At 41.6% G+C, this 22,710-nt stretch overlaps 1 protein-coding gene across 3 annotated transcripts in view; it reads right to left on the reverse strand.

The window, feature by feature from the left end:
* Positions 1-469: 469 nt before the first annotated feature.
* Positions 470-22,710, reverse strand: part of ADGRF5 (adhesion G protein-coupled receptor F5) — a 99,756-nt gene continuing 77,515 nt past the window's right edge. For all 3 annotated transcript variants that reach the window (XM_008058461.2, XM_008058460.2, XM_021712552.1), the window contains 11 exons: positions 19,855-20,025; positions 17,206-17,415; positions 15,302-15,514; positions 13,115-13,270; positions 11,192-11,400; positions 8,460-8,639; positions 5,358-6,752; positions 4,085-4,126; positions 3,936-3,995; positions 2,872-2,956; positions 470-1,000 (listed from right to left, as the gene is read on the reverse strand). In XM_008058461.2, the coding sequence (XP_008056652.1) occupies positions 921-1,000; positions 2,872-2,956; positions 3,936-3,995; positions 4,085-4,126; positions 5,358-6,752; positions 8,460-8,639; positions 11,192-11,400; positions 13,115-13,270; positions 15,302-15,514; positions 17,206-17,415; positions 19,855-20,025 (2,801 nt within the window). In that variant the 3' untranslated portion in view covers positions 470-920. The remainder of the gene's footprint in view (positions 1,001-2,871; positions 2,957-3,935; positions 3,996-4,084; positions 4,127-5,357; positions 6,753-8,459; positions 8,640-11,191; positions 11,401-13,114; positions 13,271-15,301; positions 15,515-17,205; positions 17,416-19,854; positions 20,026-22,710) is intronic.

Consider the following 22,710-nt stretch of genomic DNA (forward strand, 5'->3'; position numbering starts at 1 on the left):
AGATATCAGGAAGATACTGAATTCCTTCCCTGTGACTTACATTCAGTTTCCATTTTTAAGCAATTTTTAAAAAGTCAATGTTGTAGTATCTGAGTGGTTATACTAGATCATTAACATGGAAATCGTAAAATGTGACCCTCAATTTTTGTGTGTGTGTGTGTTGGAGTCTCACTCTGTCACCCTGGCTGGAATGCAGTGGCACACTCATGGCCACTGCAGTCTTGACCTGCTGGTCTCAGAAGATCCTTCTGCCTCAGCTTTCCAAGTAGCTGGAACTACAGGCATGCACCACCACACTCCTCTAATTTTTTGATTTACCATAGAGATGAGATCTCGCCAAGTTGCTCAGGCTGGTTTTGAACCCATGGGCTCAGGCAATCCTCTCCCCTCAGCCTCCCAAAGTGCTGGGATTATAGGCATAAGCCAGACCCTTAATGCCAATTTTCTTTATTCTTTTCTTTTTTATCTTCTTTTTCTATTTTTTCTACTTCCCTCCTGTCCTTTCTTCCTTCCTTCCTTCTTAGAATTCATTGAAGTATTTCCTAGGTACTAGCCTTTTACTTATTATTTTATTCAAAGCTTATCTTTGTGCCCAACATGTGAAAAGCAAAAATGTCTCTCCAAAATTCTATATTACAATATAGACAAAGAAGCTGGACCTTGGGGGACTTGAGTTTCACTTAAATACTATACACATGTGGTTATCACACAAGGGAGAAGGGGAAACAAAAAATAAACATAACAATTACTTTTTAGTCAGTCTTTACAAAAGAAAGCCTTGTTTCTAATGAAAAAGTCTTTATGGCCTCTGCTCCCAGAAGTCTGCCCAAAGAACATGTTACCCGTAGCTTTGAAAGGCTTTCTTTTTCAAAGCACATCCCCTGTTCCCACGAGGTTGCATGGGTTGGATTTTCCTGTTCTTAGTTGAGCAACGAATAAGCGCTGGATGAGTTTTCCAGGGATGAGCTGGTTGTTTCTGGGGTGGAAACATTATACGTTCCTGGAAAACAGAGCAGCAGCTCAGAAAGACCAGCCTTCATAAACGCTGGACTGTAAACATCTCCTAATGGACCCAGGGGAGCTCAGATCCAGGAGCCAGGCAAGCTCAGCCATGCCTGGAAATCCCCCATGACCCAGGAGTGCCAGAGAACAGAGCTGTTGTTCTCACGCATGCGTAGCAGCTGACAAGCACTAACTACTTTCCATCATACCAGCAGCCAGGTTTCTACAAAGGACAGGAAGATCTTGAGGTGGGCAGCCTCCCTCTCCACATGCCACCACATGCATGGGCCTGGGAATATCTGCAGAAGGGAACCCCCCTGTTCCCCTTGGGTTATGTTGGCAGGGAAGCTCTTGGGAGGGACCTGGAGGATATGCTAAAGGCTAAGGCTTGTAGAGGGAGGAAAATGAAAGAAAAGAAACTTATAGGGGAAGAAAAAGTAGGACCAGAAAAGAAGCAGAAGTCAGGAATGCCACCAAGGGGCTGAAGACCAGCGCAGCAAGGAGAGCATCTTCAGAGCCAGTCTGCAGGGAAGTGAGGACTGTGCACAGAGAGGGGGTGGAGAGTATGTGTTGGGCAGCTGAAGTGTCCAAGTGCCCACCCTACCATCAGATTGCTGAACTGCCACTGCTAACAAGGTTTCCATCATTGCGTGGGGGGACCTTTAGGGCTGCTGACAACATAAACCAAAGTTATAGTGCTTACAAAACCCCACACAGGCCCAAGTGGTTATGCCTTTATTAATGATCCCCAGAGGCTATCCAGTAGCAGTGTCCAGGAATCTCAGCTCTGGTACCTCGACACTCAGGTTTATCTGACTGATTCAGAAACTAGGAACATATTTTATTGGTTTTACATAATTTTGATTCTGTGGAAATATTTAATAGTGCTTGCATCGTTGATGCAAGTGGTAAACACGTTCTAGTAACTGTGCTAGCAAGGTGTGATAGTTCTAATACACCCTGAAGATTTAATCATTTCACAACAGGTCAGATCAGTGACTTTCAAAATCAAAAGCTGAGATTCACCAGTTTCTTGAGTAATTCTCCAGATTGAAGCAGAAAACACCAAATGCTCTGGAGTTTTAAAAGTTACAGGCATTCCTCAAATTTGCCTTTACATAAAAAGCCTTTTCTGGAATATTGACACATTTCCAGACTCTGCATTTGTGAAATCTGTTCTGTTTCAAAAAGCAGGAAGGAATTCTGAACTTATTTGCCTGGAAGGGGTGGAGGCAATGGTGCCATGAGTGACCCCGGAGTTTCGATTTGATAGAATAGCTGAGACCCATTGCCCAAAGTCATTGCCACTATGTTTCATATTCCCAAGCTAGAAATTTAACTGTGAATGTTACTATAGAATAGCTAACTTGGGTGATCCCTCATATACACACTCACAGTTTTGTAAATGTCAAGCCCATCCCATAAAAGAAGAAAAAGGACAACAAACCCACAGAGTGAGATCTTGTAGTGGAATTTTCTAAGTAATATTTTTTGCCGCATCATCACCCAGAAAGGTGACTGATCCACTTAACATCAGTGGATGAGAACTCTGTGTTTGACAAGGCCAGCAATCTCCACTTCCCATTTTTATGGTTGATCTTTTGACAGAGAGCTTTCCAAAGGTTTGTCTGGATTCGCTGGATCTTATTCTTCTTGAGTTATTATCAGTTGCCTCCTGAAGGTAGCTGCCCTCTGTACCCACCTTCTGGTGATTTGTGAAAATGTAAGCACATTTTTATATTTAACATCTACACCAAAGGAGGCCATTTCAGGTAGATGTCATGAATTGGGGTGAGGGAGTAGGGGCATTGCTCCCATCAGAGCAATTTGTTCTGGTCAGCCAGGGAGCCCCTAGAGCTCACTACGTACCTGTTTTACCAAACAAATTGTTAAATCTTCTTGATATTGGAGAACTCATAGAAAACACAGGCGTGGATGAACCTAGGGATGATGACTAGAAGAGAGGAAAAAAAAGATGATCACAAAGTAAATTTATTAGATCAAGACTGTTTTGATCTCTTAAGAGGATTGATTTTCCACCCTCCAGTAGTCATGGTTGATATCTCTGGTCCACCCCCTTGAATCACATTGAGATACTTGAATCTAATCATCTGAATTTAAAAAATAACCTTCAAATACATGTTATATTATTTGATAGGTTTCTAATATCTTCAGACATGTGAAAGGTAGCCAGATGTGTTTAAAAGCAATAGTTATGTTCTGAAATAAACTATAGATAATTGGCCGGACATAGTGGCTCATGCCTGTAATCCCAGCACTTCTGGAGGCCGAGGCAAGAGAGTTGCCTGAGCCCAGGGGTTTGAGACCAGCCTGAACAACTTGGTGAGACCTCGTATCTACAACAAATCAAGAAAACTTAGCTGGGTATGATGGTGCATGCCTATAGCTCTAGCTATTGGAAGACTGAGGCGAAAGGATCGCCTGAGTCCAGGAAGTTGATGCTGTGGTGGTCATGAGCAGCGTGCCACTGCACTTCAGCCTGGGCAACAGACTGAGACTCTCAGACTCAAAAAGCAAAACAAAACAAAACAAAAAACTAAAGATAATTTTGTTCACCAAATATTCCCCAAATTGTTTTTTCTAATGCCTTGAATTCCCTCAGAAGATTGTTTATCATTGAAAGTTTGATTTTCAACTTAAGTTTACATTATCTGTTGCTTAAATCCCTATTTAAAGATGCGAAGTAGCATCTTAATGATAGCGCTATGGTTATGTCTAATAGGCAGAATGAGGCAAGAAGCAAAAAAAAATTTAACAATTTTTGTCAAAACTAGTCGTGGAGGAAGAGGGGTTTGAGGACACAACGTATTTAACCCCATTGATCAAAATCCCACATAAAGATTTAGTACTCTCTACTCCATCATACCAGTGAAATACATGAAGATGTAAGTCTCTGCAGAGAAAAGGTTTACCTTTGAGTGCTGTGAAGACCATCTCGACAATGAAAACTTATTCAGCAAAGCTTCCTGTACCTGCATTATTTAAAAGAAGCTACCATAACTTCAACATGTCACAAGCACTTTAGAATTTTCTAGAAGCATGAAGCTGTCATTGTTCTTACCTTGAGATCCCAGAGGCATCCGAAGAGTAAAATAAATAATCCCTGAGAAAAAGGTTAAGAAGTGCATTTTAATGATATCCTTTTGTCCAGCAAAATAGGAAGTATTGTTAGCTCGGTGTTAAATGCGTACTACAGCTTTCCCCATCTGAGTTTATGGAACGAGTCCAGGACGTGATATTGTTTAAAGGGATGCACAGGTCCACACCAAGGGGTTCTAAATGTTATGTTAGAAGGATATTTTCTGTTTCTCTATTTCCCTTCAATTGTGAACTGGAATGTCCTGCTGGTTATGCTAGTGAATACACCTTGTATGTTTAGAGTATTCCTCACATGGTTGTGATAAGAATTTGGGGCTTGGAGTGGAATAAGTAGTTCCTTCTAACCAAAGAAAATTACAAAGGTCATTAGATATGAGCCTTGTAGCCTGGAGCCACAGGCCCAGTAGTAGAAATTAGAGTTCATATGTTCTTGGCACAAGCATCTAGAAAGCAAAAGCTCAACTACACCTCCACCCTTCTGCCTCCTCACTAGCTCACAGGAGCCTGCCTCCTTGGGCAGGTCTTTTTCTATCCTTACCACCTCTCCATTGGGTGAGACAGAATTAATCACTCCCTTCCTTGTGCTCCAAAGGTTTGGTGTCTGCACCTCTGTTATAACTCTTCTAACAAATTGGCCTGCATTGTAATTAGTTAGGTGCTGCAGGAGAGTGAAGATGTCTTCTCATTTTTTATAATCAGGCAGATTACCTGACATTTCTAGTGCATTCGTTCTTTCATTTTTCCGCAAATGTTCCCAGAGAGCCTACTATGCTGTACAAGGCACTCATTTCATTCAAATGGTTATTGAGAACCTACTGTGTACTAAGGTCTCTATTAGACACTAGGGACATAGTGATGAATAAGAAAGATGCAATACCTGTCCTCACAAAGACAGGATTTTCATTTAGGAGATAAAGGACTGCATCAAGTCTTGAATAAATAGCAAAATCCAGCGTAGGGAAGGGACTTTCCTTCTATGTGTATAATCAGGGCATTTTTAAGAGATTGGCAAATGCAACTAAATCATAATGAATGTGATAAAAAGTGCAAGCTTCCATGGGAGCAGAGGAATGTGTCCTTTCTAGCTCATTGAGTTATTGTTATTGCTGCTCTGGAGGGCTAAGGCTTCCTCTGGACTAAAATCCTTCCCCATTCCTACTCTTGTTTGTGTTTCTATCATTGGTTTGTCCCACAGGAATTAAATCTTCCTGAGAGCTCTGCACTTCAGGACTCACCTGGAAGGCATTGAGGAGGGCAAATATGACATGAAACACAAGGGTGGTCCCTGGGAACACAGTAGCGAGACCAAAACCCCAAGTGAGCCCCAAGAGTGGCGTGAGGACTCCGATGCTCTTGCTGATCTGAAACAGGCTGCTTTTCTCCTGTTTGCATGGCTTGTCCCCAATGGAAGGCCTCAGGATCTTGGTAATGACCACCACGGTGATGGTCACATTCACCACCACAATGATCAGTGCTGGGACAGCGAAGGCCAGTAGGGCCTTGGTATCTTCCCAGTTGAGCCAACAGACATTCTTCCTTGTGTAGACTTCCTGTGGCTGGGTGGCCCCCACTGTAATGACTGAGATGGCAAGGGGGCAGCCGTAGCCAAGAGAAAAGGCAATGGCCTTCTGGGTGGACTTGCTCGCCTCGTGCAGAATGAAAACCAGGCGATAGAACAGCATGAGGCCCAACGTCAGCATCCAGAAGAAGACACTGAGGTAGAAGAAGTGGATGAAGAAGGTGGCGACCACACAGGCTGGCTTGCAGAGTACGTAGTGATTATCCTGGATGGAAGCAACCACAATGAACCAGGTGTCGGCGATCATGAGGGAGGCGGCGATGTTCACTATGCAAATGTGGCGCATATAGGAAGTCCGGTTCTTTGTCACTGATTTCCACACCACAGCTTCCACAACCAGACAGGCCGCCAGGCTCAAGATAGAAAAGCCCAACCCAATGTAAGAAATAATATCCAGTAGTATTCCCATGAGAGAGCTGGGGTCTGGGGAGTCAGGGGACATGAGGATGGAGAATGATGTTAGGTGGTCACAGATACAGGAAACATTGTCCCCGTTACCTTCTTCGACATGGCACCCACTGCTGTCCCAACCCCCTGTGTGGTTGGCGAGGCTGAAGTTCCAGAATACACACTTGGCTTCCCCGCCCGGAGGGCTGTTTTTCTTAAAAGTCATCGAAATGCTGAATGGCATGGTTATATCGTGGCTGACAGTGGTTGTCATCACTAAGCTGTCTGCAAAATTCTTTCCCTGGATATCCTGGGCAAGGATGGTGTGGAGGGTTGGGAAAGCCACGGTGACAATAGATGAATCAGGCTGCAAGTTTTCCAACTGGCACTTGTCGATGACCACATTGCCCCAGAGGTCAGAGTCTGAGAAAACAAACTTCTGTTGGTAGGTTTCAGGGTGGCTAGATTTTACGACCATGCTGCTCATCTGCACATTCGTTTGGGAGAAGGACAGAGAAGGGCTGTCTCCTGCCCGTAGTGCTTGGGAAAATCTTTCCACTGAATGCAGTAGCTGTGAACTCTGGTTGGCCCGTTGCTGTTGTAAAACCTTCCAGGTGTTCAGGATGGACTTGCCAAGGATGATGTTAACTGTAGAGAGCACGTGCTGTAAGGAACATGGCATGGGGTCAAATCAAACAAACTCTTTCCATTATAAAGGAGAAAAAAAAATCACATCTCCCTGGAAACTGATTGAGTAAGTACAGGTAAGAGGAAAATGAGGCATTGCAGGCAGTGGAGGTCTGTGACCTGCCTTCTTGTGGTAGACGTTAGCCGAGGATGGGTCTCTAAGACTGCGAGACATCATTAAACCTACAGCAGTGGTAGTGATAGGAAAAATCACATCCTCACACATCCCACTCACTAAGACCAATCCAGCAGGCTGGCAGCAATATTATTTTATTAAATCTCAAGCTTGTAAAGGTTTTTTGGTGGTAGTATTTCACCAGTAAGGGTGAGGAAATCTCAAAGACCCTCTCATATCCTGAGTGTTGAATGAACTATACAAGTCCTATCCAAGATATCTATTCTTTTCTGCTAAACAATTTGATTCTCTTTCATAGACTGGGGCTTGTCATTTTCCATTAAGACCCTCCCACTAAACAATTTCTTTGCCTTTCTTTGCCTTGTTGTGTTCTCTGGAAGTATGACCTTTACAGAAGGTTGAAATAGTGTCCCCCAAAACGACAACTCCTAAACCATAAATCCTGTGAATGTAACCTTACTTGGATAAATAGTTTTTGTAGATGTAATTTAAATTAAGAATCCATCGTGGAGTACCTGAGTGGGTTCTAAATCCAATGACAGGTATTCGTACAGAGGCAGAAGAGGAGAAGACAGATGGAAAAGGGGAAAGGCCATGTGGAGACAGAATCAGAGACTGGAGTGACGCAGCTACTGTTGATGAATGCCTGGAACCACCAGAAGCTGGAAGAGGCAAGGGAGGATTTTCCTCTAGAGACTTTGGCGAGAATGTAGCCCTGCAGATGCCTTGATTTCAGACTTCTAGCCTTCAAAACTGTAAAAGAATACATTTCTGTCATTGTGGAAAATTATTTGACCTCTTTGGACTCTGTTACTAAGCTTATTGCCAGTTGGCCTCTGGTTGGGTTTGTCCAGTGGGAGACATTGGCAGGAGATGGAAGGGTGGGAGAAGGGAGAAGTTGAGATACACTTTCCTTGCTGCCTATCACCCCCTACAGTCCCCATTCCTAGTCCCCTTTCATCTCTGGTAATAATTATGGCCTTTCAAGGCCATAGCTCTTGCTGACTGGTCCGTCCCCCAAGGTGCCAGCTCTCACTGGGTTCTGTTTGCACCATTTCCCAGGGGGTGATAACAGTTTCTAAATGTTGCTGATCTCTGGGTCCCTCACCATCCCTCGTTCATTTGTTTTTTATCCCTCGCTTTTCCTCTGCAAGTTTCCCTTCATTAAAACCTCTTTGTTTGAACTCTTGTGAGTGAATTATCTTTCCTTCCCTGATTGCTTCGAAGTTCATGTTTAGTGCTAGAGAATCTCACCTAGTATTCTGAAAACCTTTAGTTTCTAGTTTTCCCAGGAAGTAGGTAAGAATTCGTTGGTTTAATGAAAACGAAGCAGAAATTCACTAAAGAAATATTCTTAAGGTCCCCAAAGGAATACTGAAACCCTCCCTAATATATCAAAAGTTGTAGATTGCAGAATGTGTGACTCTAATATGCAAAGCATTGCTGGAAAAAACAGAGAGGCTGCAGTAAGAAGGAGTTGTTTCTTGAACACAAGTCCTGAGAGGTGAAGATAAGGTCCCAATAACTGCAAAGCTGAAGCGAACTCACCGTCATCATTTCTGAATTTACTTGGGTAGGAACTGTTGAAAGCAGATCGAGGATGTTAATAACAGCTCCTAGGCTCCCAGGAGATGAGCTAATTTCCCATTCCATCTTGTCTGTGCTAACAGAAAGATCTTTCAGGTATGTAGGGAGTTTCTCATCCTGAGTGGGGCTCTTGATCAACGCCTAGTAAAGCAAAAGCCCAAACAAACAAACAAACAAACAAACAAAAAATGCCCATTAGTTCAGCTATCAAATCTGGCTGATCTATTTATGACAAAAAATTTCTCACCTCTGTAGTTTCCTTTTTTTTCTCATTCTCATGGCTATAAGTATGTCCCATAAGATAATGTACTTATCTCTTAAACTCTGCATATGCTCTTCAAAATGGAATGTGACAGAGACCTCACACAGAAGAGGAACAGTAAAACATTTGTCAATCTCATAACTAACTGGGGAAAAAAGAGGGAAGATAGATGTGATTGCTGTATAATTTGATTAAAGTTGAGTACAATTGTCACTGGTTGAGTAAAATAGTCTGCATGAAAGTACATTTGTCACTCTTTGCTGGGTTAATTACTCAGATTACCCTGCTGATTATTAAGGTGACTGTTCATTTCAATTTTCCTGGGACAGTTCTGGTTTATATCTTTTCTCTGAGTGCAATTATTAAGAGTTCCCACTCATATTCAAAATGTGTCCCTGATTTGGATGATAGATTATATGGTTACCCTATCTATAATAAATAATAATCATATTTCTGTTGTCTAACTCTCAAACTCCTTCTTATAGAATAAGTTCAAATTCTATCTTCTATGAAAAGCCTTTGCTGAGTGTTCCAGGGAATTTCTTTCCTCTGAATGCATAAGTATTTGTTTTATTTAACATACTTTACATCTGTAACATCTCTAGTGATGTGATCTTGTGTTTTAATTTCTCTCTCTTTTTTTTTTTTTGAGTTAGAGTCTCACTCTGTCATCCAGACTGGAGTGCAATGACATGCTCCCGGCCACCACAGTCTCTACCTGCTAGGTTCTGACGATCCTTCCGCCTCAGCCTTCCAAATAGCCAGAACTACAGGCGCACACTACCACGCCCGGCTGATTTTTGAGTTATTGTAGAGATGAGGTCTCGCCAAGCTGCCCGGGCGGGTTTGAATTTGCGGGTTCAGGCAATCCACTCGTCTCGGCCTCCCAAAGTGCTGGGATTACAGGCTGAGCCACCGAGTCTGGCCTAATTTCAATATCATTCATTTCCATTTCTTTGCATCCTTCTGATAAAGCCTAACATAGTACAAGTCACATAACTTGGCACATAGTAAGTGTCCAATAAACATATGCTGAATGTATAAATCAAATGGAGCACAATAGATTAGCACAATCAATTCTTTTTCATTGAAAATGTATCTAGGGACGATGCACAGTGGTTCGCGCCTATAATCTCAGCACTTTGGGAGGCCGAGGTGAGAGGATTGCGTGAGCCCACGGGTTTGAGACCAGCCTGGGCAACTTGGCAAGACCTCATCCCTACAAAAAATCAAAAAAATAAGCTGGGTGTGGTAGCAGCCTGGGCAGATTGAGGCTGCGGTGACTGTAAATGTGCCACTGCTCTCCAGCCTGGGGAACAGAGTGAGACTCCAACTCAAAAAAAAAAAAAGAAAGAAAGAAAGAAAGAAAATGTATCTAGGTATCTAGAGTTGGGATCAGAACCCACACTGAGTTTAAAATTATAATTTCATCTTTCCTGATTAGGATAATTTATATCCCACATACTTCACCCATCACAGTCCAGCTCATATGCCTTTTTTTTCCCAAGCAGAACTTCTTGATTTATCTTAGCTAAAATTCATGTGTATATAACTACCCAATTGGATTATATTCTTTATTAAACCATAGGTCAAGTTCTGATTTGGCCCATTTACTTTGACAACACCTATGGCAATGCTTTACACATAATAGATATTTTAATAATTTTAGTGTGAGATGAGGAGAAACAGAAGATAATTCAATGAAACACAAATAAGTACCTCCCCCCCATTTTTTTTCTATTCTTCCTCCAGTGGTGAGAAGATTTGGAACTGGTTGTCTGAAGACATCCCCATTAGCTATAACTCTATTAACTGCATTGCTAGTATTTATTGTTATCATTCATGAAATTTTATGTGTCTCTAACTTACAACAAATTAAGTATGGAGGTAACATTTATTTATTTTGATAGAAAGAAAAAGTTTACCCCAGCTACACAGTAGTATCCTCTCTTCTAGCTAAGAAAGGCAACATAGTCCCTTCCTCAGAAGTACAGGTTACCTCCAAGGATTGAGAACATCTTGGACCTATGAAAGCATCACGCCCAACTATTTTTTTTTAACTGATGAACCTTATTTTTCACATTGTTCCTCTTTCTGTAAAGATTATGACTATTTGCTTGATATCAAAATTACTCAAAAGAGTACAGTAAGAGAGAGGATAATATCACCGCCCCTTGGAGGTACTGGACACAAGTACTGGGAAGTCAAGGTTGGTGTATCCAGCCAGTGCTAGAGCGGAACACATACTTTGTTGCCTTCATATTTGAATGCAGGCATTTCAAGGGTTGCATCTCCTCTGGAAGTTAACAAATAAAAAGTAGTTTGGAGCAACAGAAACCAGCACAAAATCCAATTTCCTGGGTGCTGAGAAATATGACAAGTCAAACAGGTCCCCCCACCAAGAGCTTGGAGTGAAAGGGTTCAGAATTACCTTGGCCATCTGAAGCAGACTATTTATTTGGGCAGAGATGCAGTCATTTCTTTTCTCCTTCCACTGGGAGCCTTCACATTTATAAGTGATGATCCCACCAATGGGACTGCCTGGGCTGCTGGGGACGTTTGAGAACTGGCACAGCTTCTGGATGACTTTCCCGGGTTCCCCGACACCTATTATGGGATCTTGGCATGTGATGTTCTCCCCTATGACGGAAACATGGAAATAAAAGGGATGATGGCGAGGAGGAACCAAGACAGTGGAAATAGTACCAGGCCTAGGTGAAATGTGGATGTTTAAAATCAAATTTCTCTTTACTTTCTGTGACCTTTTGGGAGCTAGCCAATTGCTCAACTTTGCCCCTGATTTTCCAAAGTCCCTCACTGCTTTCCACACAAATCTGACTTCTGCAATCTGTACTTGCTTTGCTTTACAGAATCATTTCCTTAGTCTAGAGTTTGTTAGCTGTGGTATATTATAATCACCTGCAGAGCTTTTGAAAATGCAAATGTCCAGGTTCAGTAAATCAGAATCTCTAGGGCTGGGACTCAGGCATCAAGAGTTTTGTTTTTGGGTGTTTTGTTTCGTTTTGTTTTGTTAGCTTCTCTGGAGATTCCTGATTGCTGTGAAGGTTGAGAAGCACTCCCATAACCAAAGACATTTTAAGATTGGGAATTCCGGGTACCCATGACCTGAATATTCCAATCAATATGCTTAAGCATTTGTCCCTTCTACTTTCCCTTAATGGTGATTCTAATTCACCTCTACTCATGACCAAACAAATTAGGGAAATGACATTTGTTACAAAATCTCTAATCTCCGGAGTAGCCGACTCTGATGAGCTGACCCCTCCCTCACCAACATTCTTATTTAGCATTATCTGAGATCTCAATTCTTATATAACATCTTAAAATAAATAAGTAATGTCTTACTGAGAAAAGGAAGTGAAACCAGATTTGGTATAAAGAAAGAGGAGAAGAGCAAAGATACGTGAATCAAGCTTGTAGGTTGAGATAGCGAGAGGTGGGCAATGAAAAAATGAACTTTGCTGCCCCCTGGAGGGGCTGGGCTTGGCAGAGTCGGGGACAGTGACTTTAAATTGTTTCCTGCTTTGGTGTCCAGGGCCCAGTTGCCAACATATGTGACAATGACCACAAATTGTTCAGTAAACTCAAACAAGCTTGGTGACAGAGCTCCGGATCCTTCATATACCAGGAGTCCTGTTACTGGGATGATTTAGGAGGGGTGGATGGTTCCTTCTGACAGAAGCCCAGGTTCATTATTTATCCCTTCCTCTCTTTTGCTACTGAGGAGAGCTCTTCAGCATGGGCTATTATAGCAATGGCCTCCACAGCTCCATGAATCATGACCTTTTACCTTGAAGATATTATATAAGAACATATTGGCTCAGTGATGGCAAAGGATGCCTATTCTTGAGATCAATTATTTTCATGTAGCCCTGCCTCAGGAAAGCAGTGCCTGTGGGAGCACCCTTCTTTTGCTGAAGCCACAAAGAAATCTTAAATATGTATAGATACTGTCCACTCTTATCTGCCTGATGAACACAGCCTCCATACTAGCAGAAGTATGATTTTATCTGCAAGGCCTTCTTTATCACGTCTTCCCCCTACCTTCAGCAGAACTAAGCCAGATGGCCTCTTCTGGCTACCCACAACATCTCTAGTGAACACTTACTATACTGTATGTGATAACATTTTTTATCCCATATATCTCTTGCCTAGGCTTGAGGCCAAAAGATGTGCCTTACTTTTTTTTTTCCAAGCCCCATTGGTAAACCCATGGCCTGCCACAACGAAGTGTTTAACATATATTTACTGAATGAACCAATGAGGGAGTGAATAAATAAATGAATCCCTGCTCCTGGTTATAACATTTTGAAGTAATTTAAAACACTCTTACCAGGAACCAGATTGAGCTTCATAGATGGGCTCTGGACTGAACTATTGGCGGCATTGGTAAAGTGACAAAACACATCAACAGTTGTTGAACACCAGGAAACTGAGTTTGCATTGAAATGGTGTTTGTAGCACACTTGTTTTCCGTTAACTTCTTTTGCTAAAGATAGAGGTATTGAAAGAATTAACTTACAGCATGAGTATCAAAGCACAAATTTTGTTAAGATGACCTAGTATAGCTGGGCGCAGTGACTCAAGTCTGTAATCCTAGCACATTGGGAGGCGGAGGCGAGAAGAATGTTTGAGTTCAGGGGTTTGAGACCAGCCTGAGCAACATGATGAGCCCTCAGCTCTATAAACAACAACAACAACAATTAGCTGGGCATGGTAGCACATGTCTGTGGTCCCAGTTACCCAGAAGACTGAGGCGGAAGGATCACCTGAGCCCAGTAGGTTGAGGCTGTGGTGGCCCTGAGCATGCCATTGAACTCCAACCTGGGTGACAGAGTGAGACTCTGAATCAAAAAAAAAAAAAAGGATGACCTAGTATAGATAAACCAGTTCAAACTTTTTTCAGGAATGTGCCACATTCATTTTTAGCATGGTTATCTTACAGTTACATGGTTTTGATTCTAGCTTTTGAAGTAAGTAAGCCCACGTTGGTACATATGCTAGCCAAAACTTCTCTAACATTCATGACTCTAAGTCTATACCCACACATTTTTGACATCAAAATGCCTTTCTAGCACCCCTGCAATCCCTCTACTCTTCTAAATTCTATCATGCTCTGTGCATTTATCCTGTCTTTCCTTTACCACATTGGTTTATAGTCACCTTCTTATGGGTCTGTCTTCTCTGCTAGACCACAAGCCCCTGGAGAGAAAGTGCCTTGTCTTATTTATCTTTGCACCTCTCAGTGCTTAACTCAGTATCTGGCACATAGAAAGTACTGAGTGCATGCATGCTGAACAAGAATGATGAAATGTTTGGATATGCCAATATCCAGATTGATTCCATATCCTCCTACCATGCAGCCTTCTCTAAACACTACAATCTTTGTTGGGTCCCTATTTTTCTAAACTTCCATTGTTCTTTCAATCTGTATTACTCATTTAAAATAATGTTATGTGTATTGCCTCATATGACATGGACTCTATTAGATATTAAAATTTGTGCCCTGCTTCTTTTGTCCTCCTTTCATTACCTACTATGGTGACTTGCACTGTGCAAGTCTTCAAGAATAGTTATTGAAAGAATTAAGGGGTTTGTAAACCCCTCATGAAGGTGTCTGTGTTTTGAGGTTTTGGGTTGTGATCTCATGTTTGGTTTACCTTAATTGCTGGGAATCCTGAGAGGTCTGGACTAGGGGCACAGTATACCAGTGAAAATTTTAATTCTTTTTTTTTTTTTCTCCAGAGAACATAGGATGCTACCAACAGACAGCTTTAAGCTCATCTTGGAATTCCTAAACCAGGTAGGCAGTATATAGTCAAAGCCCATGCCTGGTTGACAGCAGGACAATTATAACTTGGAAGAGAAATCTTTTGTTCACCCAGAGATGAAGCCTAGTTCTCAACTCTGGCAAATTGGTTTTTGTTTTTCTAGCCTACTCTTTTACTGAGCATATCACCCTTTGAAGGTTCTGACACTGCCAGTGGGATAGGGGTTCCTTAGTTACCTCTTAGGTAATAAAATATTTTCTTTAATACCCTCTGGGTTTTGAATATTGACAAAGGCCCACAGGGAAGTTCTAGCATTAGTTAAAACATTGTATCTATACTTTTGGTACTTGGTTATTTTTCTTACTTTCTTGTATATTCAATTATGTATGTAAAAGTGTTTTTGTGGCTCTTTTCTAGCATGACATTTTATAGCATGGAGGAAAGGACTATCAGAATTATCTAGTCTGCCATATTGAGGAAGTGGAAATCTTATGAAGATATCTTGATACAGTCTTCAACAGCTTCCACTAGAAAGAATGAACTCCATCTTCACACACTCCTAAGATTCTGCCACAAACCAAAGAACCACTAGTCACATAGCAAAATAGAAGATAAAAAAGTCTTATGAAATTCTATTCTGTTAATTCTATCTCCAATACAGTCCCTATGATCTTTATTTTAAGAGTAAATTTTTACACTCCACATATGGGAAACAATATACCCTAGCAATTCAGTAATTGACATCTTACCTGCAGAAAGGAACAAGGAACCCATTTGGAAAGTTACTTTGTAGTCTTCATCCTCCTCTATACAGCACATGATGTGCTGGGAACCACTGCATGGAACACTAGCTTCCAAGGGATCAACCATGATGTTTGGCTCTAGAGGCAGCGGGTGAACGATGACATCTTTGGTTGCAATACTGTATGAATTCTTATATCTAAATATGCAATGATAGGTTCCTAGTGGAGGGAAGCAAAAATGAGATGGAATGAAATAATTGTTCTTAAAAGGCATTTGCTGGGAAGGTTAACAAGAGGCTTAATTTTCCCTCTCAAACCTGGATAAGGGCACATCATACCTTCTGGGACACTGGAGGAGAAAATGCTTGCAATACCCACCTCCTGGATTCTCCATGTATTTTAAGGACTAATCAATGACTACCTAGACATGCACTTACTTCTAAGTAAAATTACACGGCTTATCTAAGCTGTTAGGGGCAGAACTGGGTTTTGAAACAGGTTTCCAATTCCTACTTCACCAGCCCAAGAAATAAATAAGAATTTTGGTGTATGCAAGGATACAGAGTTTTTGTAGAGAGTTGTTTGCCTGATGGAACAGTGGTGTTATGATGTCCCCTCCTACATCTCCATCTCTAAGTGGACAAGCCTTTCAGGTTCTAGGACACCATGGCTTCAGAAGGAGAAGACCTCACTTGGGCAGCTGCCATGGGGAAAATACAGCAAGATTACAATGGTACCTACAGTTGAAAGACCCTTTGATTTTCTCGACATTCTTTCTCTTTAACTCAGGAAAAGCTAGAATCAGTGGGTAGCCAGAGGGAAAAGAAGTAGAATGAGAGAGAGGATAAATTATTTTTAATTCTCATTGGGAGGGAGAGGGAATTTAAATTGAATATAGAATGAAGTGTAACAGATTTAATCAGAATAGATTTTTTTCAGTACCCGAGTATGAGACTGTTTAACAGTTTGATGTGACTAGAAAAGCTATAGACTCTTGTAGGTTATTGCCCAGTAGTAAGAAAGAGCAACTGGACAGGGTATGTTTGACGTCAGCCTGGGAGAAAAATATTTTCATTTTCTGATTGTATACTCCCAAGTCCAGCCCAAAAAATAACTCATATTTCTCCAGTATTGCCTAGGCCTTATAAAATAAAATAAAGAAGGCCTGGGACTCATAGTATCTAGGCTAATTAACCTTACAGTTAATGAAAGATTTTAGAGGGAAGTGGTTGAGAATTGGCTGCTGGGGCCAGGTAATCTGAGCTTACATTCCAGCTCTGCCATCCGTCAGATATATAACCTTGGATAATTTACTTAACCTCACTGAGTTTCAGTTTCCTCATCTGTAAAAAGGGCATAATAATACTATCTTCCAGGTTTTATGCTTTAAATAAGTTAAAACATTTAAATATCTATTACATAGTAAGGGCTCGATAAATATGAGCTATTATTGCAGTAGCTCTATCAAATTCTCTTTGTTTTCAAATATTTGCATTTCCTCACAAAACAAACAGTGTAAGGAAGTAAATAAGACATTTCTTTCTTTGGAATCAAAATATAAAATCTTCACCTAGGTCTAGCAGTTTTAAGAACAATCCTCTTCATCGCAAGTTAAGAGCACAGGCTCCAAAAGTAGAAAGATTAGTTTTATTCCTAGCTTTGCAACTGAATTTGTTTAAGCCTAGGCATATTTATTATCCTCTCGGAACCTCAGATACCACATCTATAAAATGGGAATGATGGTATCTTCCCCCAAAGGACTGTTGCAGTAAATGATATATTTCATGTTAAGTGGCTGGCCCACGAATGTCCCAGAGCAGTACTCCCATCCCCGCCCCAGGGATGGTAACTCTTAATGTATGTTTCCAGGGACACAAGCAGCAATGCACAGTATCTGGCCGTTCACTCACCATTCCACTCTCTGGTCGAGGTCATGACTGTCAGGACTGACTCTGCTCTACTGGGATACCTCCTCGTGGTAAAAAACCTTTGATAGATTTTAATTCCAGCAGAAGTATTCCAGTATACCTCATCATAGGTAGTCACATCACTGATGCATTTTATAGAAAAGTTTTGTCCCTCAGAAACAGAAATTGGGTCCGGAGTTATTGTTAGGTTAGCTGAAAAAACGCAAACAGAACAGACAAAAAAAACAAAACCGACAAGTCCAATGTTGAGTCTTTCTGGTGACATTGACACATGAGTGAAATTTCAGACAGAGACAGACAAAACGGACCATCCTGACTCTACTTGTGTCAATGCGGGATTGGTACCTTGCTGTTCCTGGGCTTTACTTGTTTCTAGGCTGTTCCCGGTGGTGCTCTGAACTGTACTCATTTCCATCTCATGCCTTAGGACCTCGTGCACTTCCCTTTTGTGGCTGGAATTATCTCCTGATGATCAGCAGGGCAAAAGGTTGCAAACTTAAGAGTGTTAACTTATCCCAAGTTCCCCTCCAACCTCCTTGGTAACACCTCAAGAGATAATAAATGGCTGGGTTCCTATAACAACTTCATTCTCTATACCTTTAAAATAGCATACTGCATATTTATTTCTCTCTTTCTATATCTCTCCTCCAAAAACATGGGAGCCCTCGAGGGTGGGCCTTTGGCTTCTATGTCTTTGCATACCCAGCACTCAGCACTTGGTCTTGTGCTTCATAAATACTTAATAATAGTAACTATTACTGCATGTGTCCAGGGGCTCAGCCAGCACAACGCAGTATCTGGCTGTCCACCCACCATTCCACACTCTGGTGGAGAAGACCGTTCCTAGCTCTACAGCTGAAGTTGTTTAAGCCTAGGTATATCTGTTATCCTCTCTGAGTCTCAGTTTCCACGGCTGTAAAATCGGATCAATGCCATCTTCCTCCAAAGGACTGTTGTAGTAAATACGACTGTTGCAGTAAATGCTAGGAAGCATGCTGAGTCAGTGCTTCATAAGCAAAAGAGTGAACTCTGGAACTGCATTTTAGTTAGGGGGATTATAGAGTGCATTGCCCAAATAATTACACCTGCACTGTCTCAGGCAAACTGGAACATAGGGAGCACCTTAAGTATAATTGTAATTATATACATAGTAATCTAATTATTTATATGTATAATTATAATTAACTTTACTATATATTTACTCCTCTTTCTGAGAAGTTCCTCATAGGTTTGTGAAAAAATATTTATTGAAAATTGTCGATAGGTCCATTACAAATATAAAAGCTTTTATGAGCATCCTACTATTTTTGCCTCTGGTTCTATCTCCTACTTCACTTGGAACATATCTTTTTCCATGGTTGATGTTTCAAAATGCCGTTCACTTCAGTCTCATACAGGTGAACAGCTTCAAGTCTTGAGCCCATTGACCCTGTTCTTCTCATCCATGTGAAATCTTATTCTCAATCACAATCTAAAGAAATCAGGGTTTTTCATAGTACCATTGAGAAGATGGCCTTCACATGTTCAGCTACAACCCCAGAGTCATTCAAGAAAGGTATTTTGTGTCCTTGCACACATTCCCTGGCTATGGCGATCTTAGATGACTCTCTAAGGTTTAGCTATTTCTGAACATGAAAAGAAAAAGGCTCAGGAAACCATGAATTTTGTTCTCTTGATTCCCCAATGAGGTTCCAAACTACCAGACCTGTGATTTTCAGCAAAGGCTAAATCATCTCCCTAAGATATGTTTCATTTTTGCAGATGGAATGAAGCTATATTTCAAATTTTTGCAGAAATATTAGGTTTATCTGAAAACATTATTGCCCTAGAAGAACTTATTGCTGCTTGGGACAATTTGCAGTTTTCTACAGTCAGGGAAGTTTTGCACGCTGAGTGTTAACTTGAGAGGCATGTTGATTACGTGGGTTCACCTAACCTAATCTTGATCTTTGTAAAAATGCTAAGTCACAATAGAAGAAAATGGAATCAAGAGTAACAAGCATTACCTGTATCAGTTCTTTACAGTAGCTCAAAAATGGTCTGATAATTAATCTAGATAATTTATTTTTGTAAAACTTGTGGGAAAATGTGTTTAAAGGAAGATGGGGTGAATTATAATGCTTGGTGATATGAGGAGAAATGACACTTTTAAGATGCCTCTCTAAACTGATTGAGAAATTAAAAAAAAACTTGTTCCAACTATAACCACAAAATGCCAATTATTACAGCTTTCTGCAGCATTATCTCTAGAAGAGGTGAAATGGGAGAGGAGGGACAGTGGAGGGAGCTGAGGGGAGTGGGTGAGTGACTCAGGCTGCTGGAATTCAAGAAAGGAAGAATGGGATTATGGGGAGGGAGGAAAGGGGAAAATTAGGGCCACTGTCCTCATGACTCATTCAGTGAAAGTAGGACTAACCCTTCTGTAAAACTCCCAGCCTACCTGCTCCCTTAGCTATAGTATGCCAGGTTCCTTCCTGGCAGCCACTGTGTCCCACCACGACCTTTCCCGATTTTCCCACTCCCAGGGAAGGTCCTGCTGTATTGTGTTTACAGATATTTATGGTTGATTGACAGCCCTTACTTAAGGTTCAACTTATTGATGGTTAAATATTCTAGTGAAAGAATTCTTACCCACAGAGGTGAATGTCACTTTTATGCTCTTACTGCCTCTGGCTCCATGGGCACTGATGAACTCACACGTGTAGATGACTGTTGTTCCAGATGACTCGCTTGGGCATTGGGTTCCGTTGGCCTTGATGATGTATCTACTGCAGCTAGAATCTACGTCTGTTTCAGGGTTTCCTATAATGACAAAAATTTTTTTGCCATCACAGTTGTCTAACTCTCTGATTTAGTGACAAAAAGACCAAATCAGTAAAAAGCATTTACTATCTAAGTAGATCTCTTCTCTTTGTTTTTGTTTTGTTTTGTTTTGTTTTGAGTTGGAGTCTCACTCTGTCATCCAGACTGGAGTGCAATGGCCGCTCCCAGCCACCGCAGCCTCGACCTGCTGGGCTCCGGCGATCCTTCCGCCTCAGCCTTCCAGATCTCTTTTCTTTGAATGGAGAGGCAGGAGATATAGTGGTTAGGTCTACAGACTCCAGATCCAGGTTGGGCTTCAGACCCCAAACTTTATCACCTACTAGCAGGGAACTGTTGAGAAAGTCTCTCACCCACTCCACGTCTCAGTTCTCCAGATGTAAAATGGGGATAAATAATAGTAGTCACTACCCAGGACCAAGTAAGGTTAAATGAGGTAATACATATAAAACACTTCCAAGTGTCTGGCTGAAGCCTGCCTCTAAAAAAGACCATGAGTAATGGTCATTGGAATGCGAAAAATAAAAAATAGAAGCAAGGTTTTTGGGTATGCCCTTACTGGAAGGAAAAAAGATGTCAGGTTATTTAGACCACCATTATTATCGAAGGAGGAAGCAACACTGGGACACCTGATAGTCATCTCATTTGAGAAACATTTTCCCCAGTTTGTTCCCTCTTTGAATCTTTGTATTTTAGTGAAAGCTTCAACTTCATGCTTTCTTAGTTACCAACAGTTTTTCCTTTAAAAGGACTTCCTTTCTGTACTTTCCTTTCCATTCCCAGAAATATCACACCTTCCAAGCATCTTGCTTAGGGATCTACAACACTCTGTGGCTGACTTTTACTACTCCAGTCTCTTTACTCTTTCCTCCAGCTTGGCCAGCCATCAGGCACTCCTAAGCATTCTTCAAACACTATCCATCTTCCAAAATGAAAGAAAAAGAATAAGCCTCTTGATCAGTTCCAGCAGGAATGTGGCTTTTTCATCCTTGGCTGGATGATCAGTGATATTTAAAATATTATGACTGACATGCAACTAGCTTTTCTCCTTTGTCCCCAGAGTAGTTGTTTAAAACACCAAACTAGCCGGGCTCGGTGGCTCAGCCTGTAATCCCGTGACTTTGGGAGGCTGAGGTGAGTGGATTGCCTGAGCCCGCGGGTCGAGACCCACCCGGGTAGGCGAGACTTCATCTCTACAATAAGTCAAAAAAATTAGCCGGGCATGGTAGTGCACGCCTGTAGTTCCAGCTACTTGGAAGGCTGAGGCGGAAGGATCGCCGGAGTCCAGCAGGTCGAGGCTGCGGTGGCCAGTGCGGCCACTGCACTCCAGTCTGGGCGACAATAAGACTCCAACTCAAAAAATAAATAAATAAATAAATAAATAAATAAATAAAATAAAACACCAAGCCGGGCTCGGTGGCTCAGCCTGTAATTCCACGCCTTTGGGAGGCTGAGGTGAGTGGATTGCCTGAGCCCGCAGGTTCGAGACCTGCCTGGGAAGCAAGACCTCATCTCTACAATAAATCAAAAAATCAGCCGGGCGTGGTAGCGCATGCCTATAATTCCGGCTACTCAGAAGGCTGAGGTGGAAGGATCGCCAGAGCCCAGCGGGTCGAGGCTCCAGTCTGGGCGACAGAGTGAGATTCCAACTCAAAAATAAATAAATAAATAAATAAAATAAAACACCAAACTGACTTCCATTTTCATCGACCTTGACTAAATTACCTCGTAGCTCATAGGCACAAGTGTTCCTACCCATCTCTAAGGCTCAGCCTTCCATTTATCTTTTGAAAAGCCATTCCTCCAATTGGTCCAGGAAATCACTGCATCCTTTGTCTTTCCAGTCCCTTGTGTCTTTAATCTTTCCTCATATTCTTTCACTTCAATCCCTAAATATACTCATCTCCCCTTCCTAAAATACTCTTTCCGCAGTCTGAGAGCTCTCTAGCCACCACCGCATTTTCTTCCTCTCTTTATACAACTATACTTCTGCTTTTGCCACCATTAATTTTTTACTCCTGTTTTTCATCAAATCTTTGCAATTGGCCTTCTTCACCCTCTATTGCACCAAATGTTTCTTTAAGGCCAACAGACACCTCCTCTTTACTACATCCAGTGGCCTCTCCTTGGGCTACTTGGACCACAGCATCCCGTGTTGCTGATCACCTTCTTTCTGCTTTGGCATGCTTGATTCCACAGGTATCTTCTGCTCCTCTTTTCTTCTCATCCCTCTTTCTGGGTCTCCCTCCCAGGCTGCTTTTCCTCTGTTTCCTTCTTAAGTGTTACCCCTCTCCACAACTTTTTCTCCATCTTCTTCCTAAGCAATCTCATCTATGCCCATGGCTTCTATTACATTCTATCTGAATGGCTCCCATTCTATTTCTAAGAGAAACACTCCTGTTGGAAATGTTAGAAACAAATTCTCAAGTGTCAATTTGACATCTTAGGTACCTTTAACTCAACATGTCAAATAAAGGATTAATCTTTCTTCTCTCCAGACAAGATATGCACATCTTTCAGTGTGTCCTCTCTTTGCACGGGCACTTCCCCAAATTAAAAATCTTAAAGTCATCTTTTTCTGTTTTTGTTTTTGTTTTTTGTTTTGAGTTGGAGTCTCACTCTGTCACCCAGACTGGAGTGCAGTGGCCACTCCCGGCCACTACAGCC

Source organism: Carlito syrichta, unplaced genomic scaffold, assembly GCF_000164805.1.
Source record: "Carlito syrichta isolate Samal-C Ts95f unplaced genomic scaffold, Tarsius_syrichta-2.0.1 Scaffold303353, whole genome shotgun sequence".
Classification (NCBI taxonomy): Eukaryota; Metazoa; Chordata; class Mammalia; order Primates; family Tarsiidae; genus Carlito; species Carlito syrichta.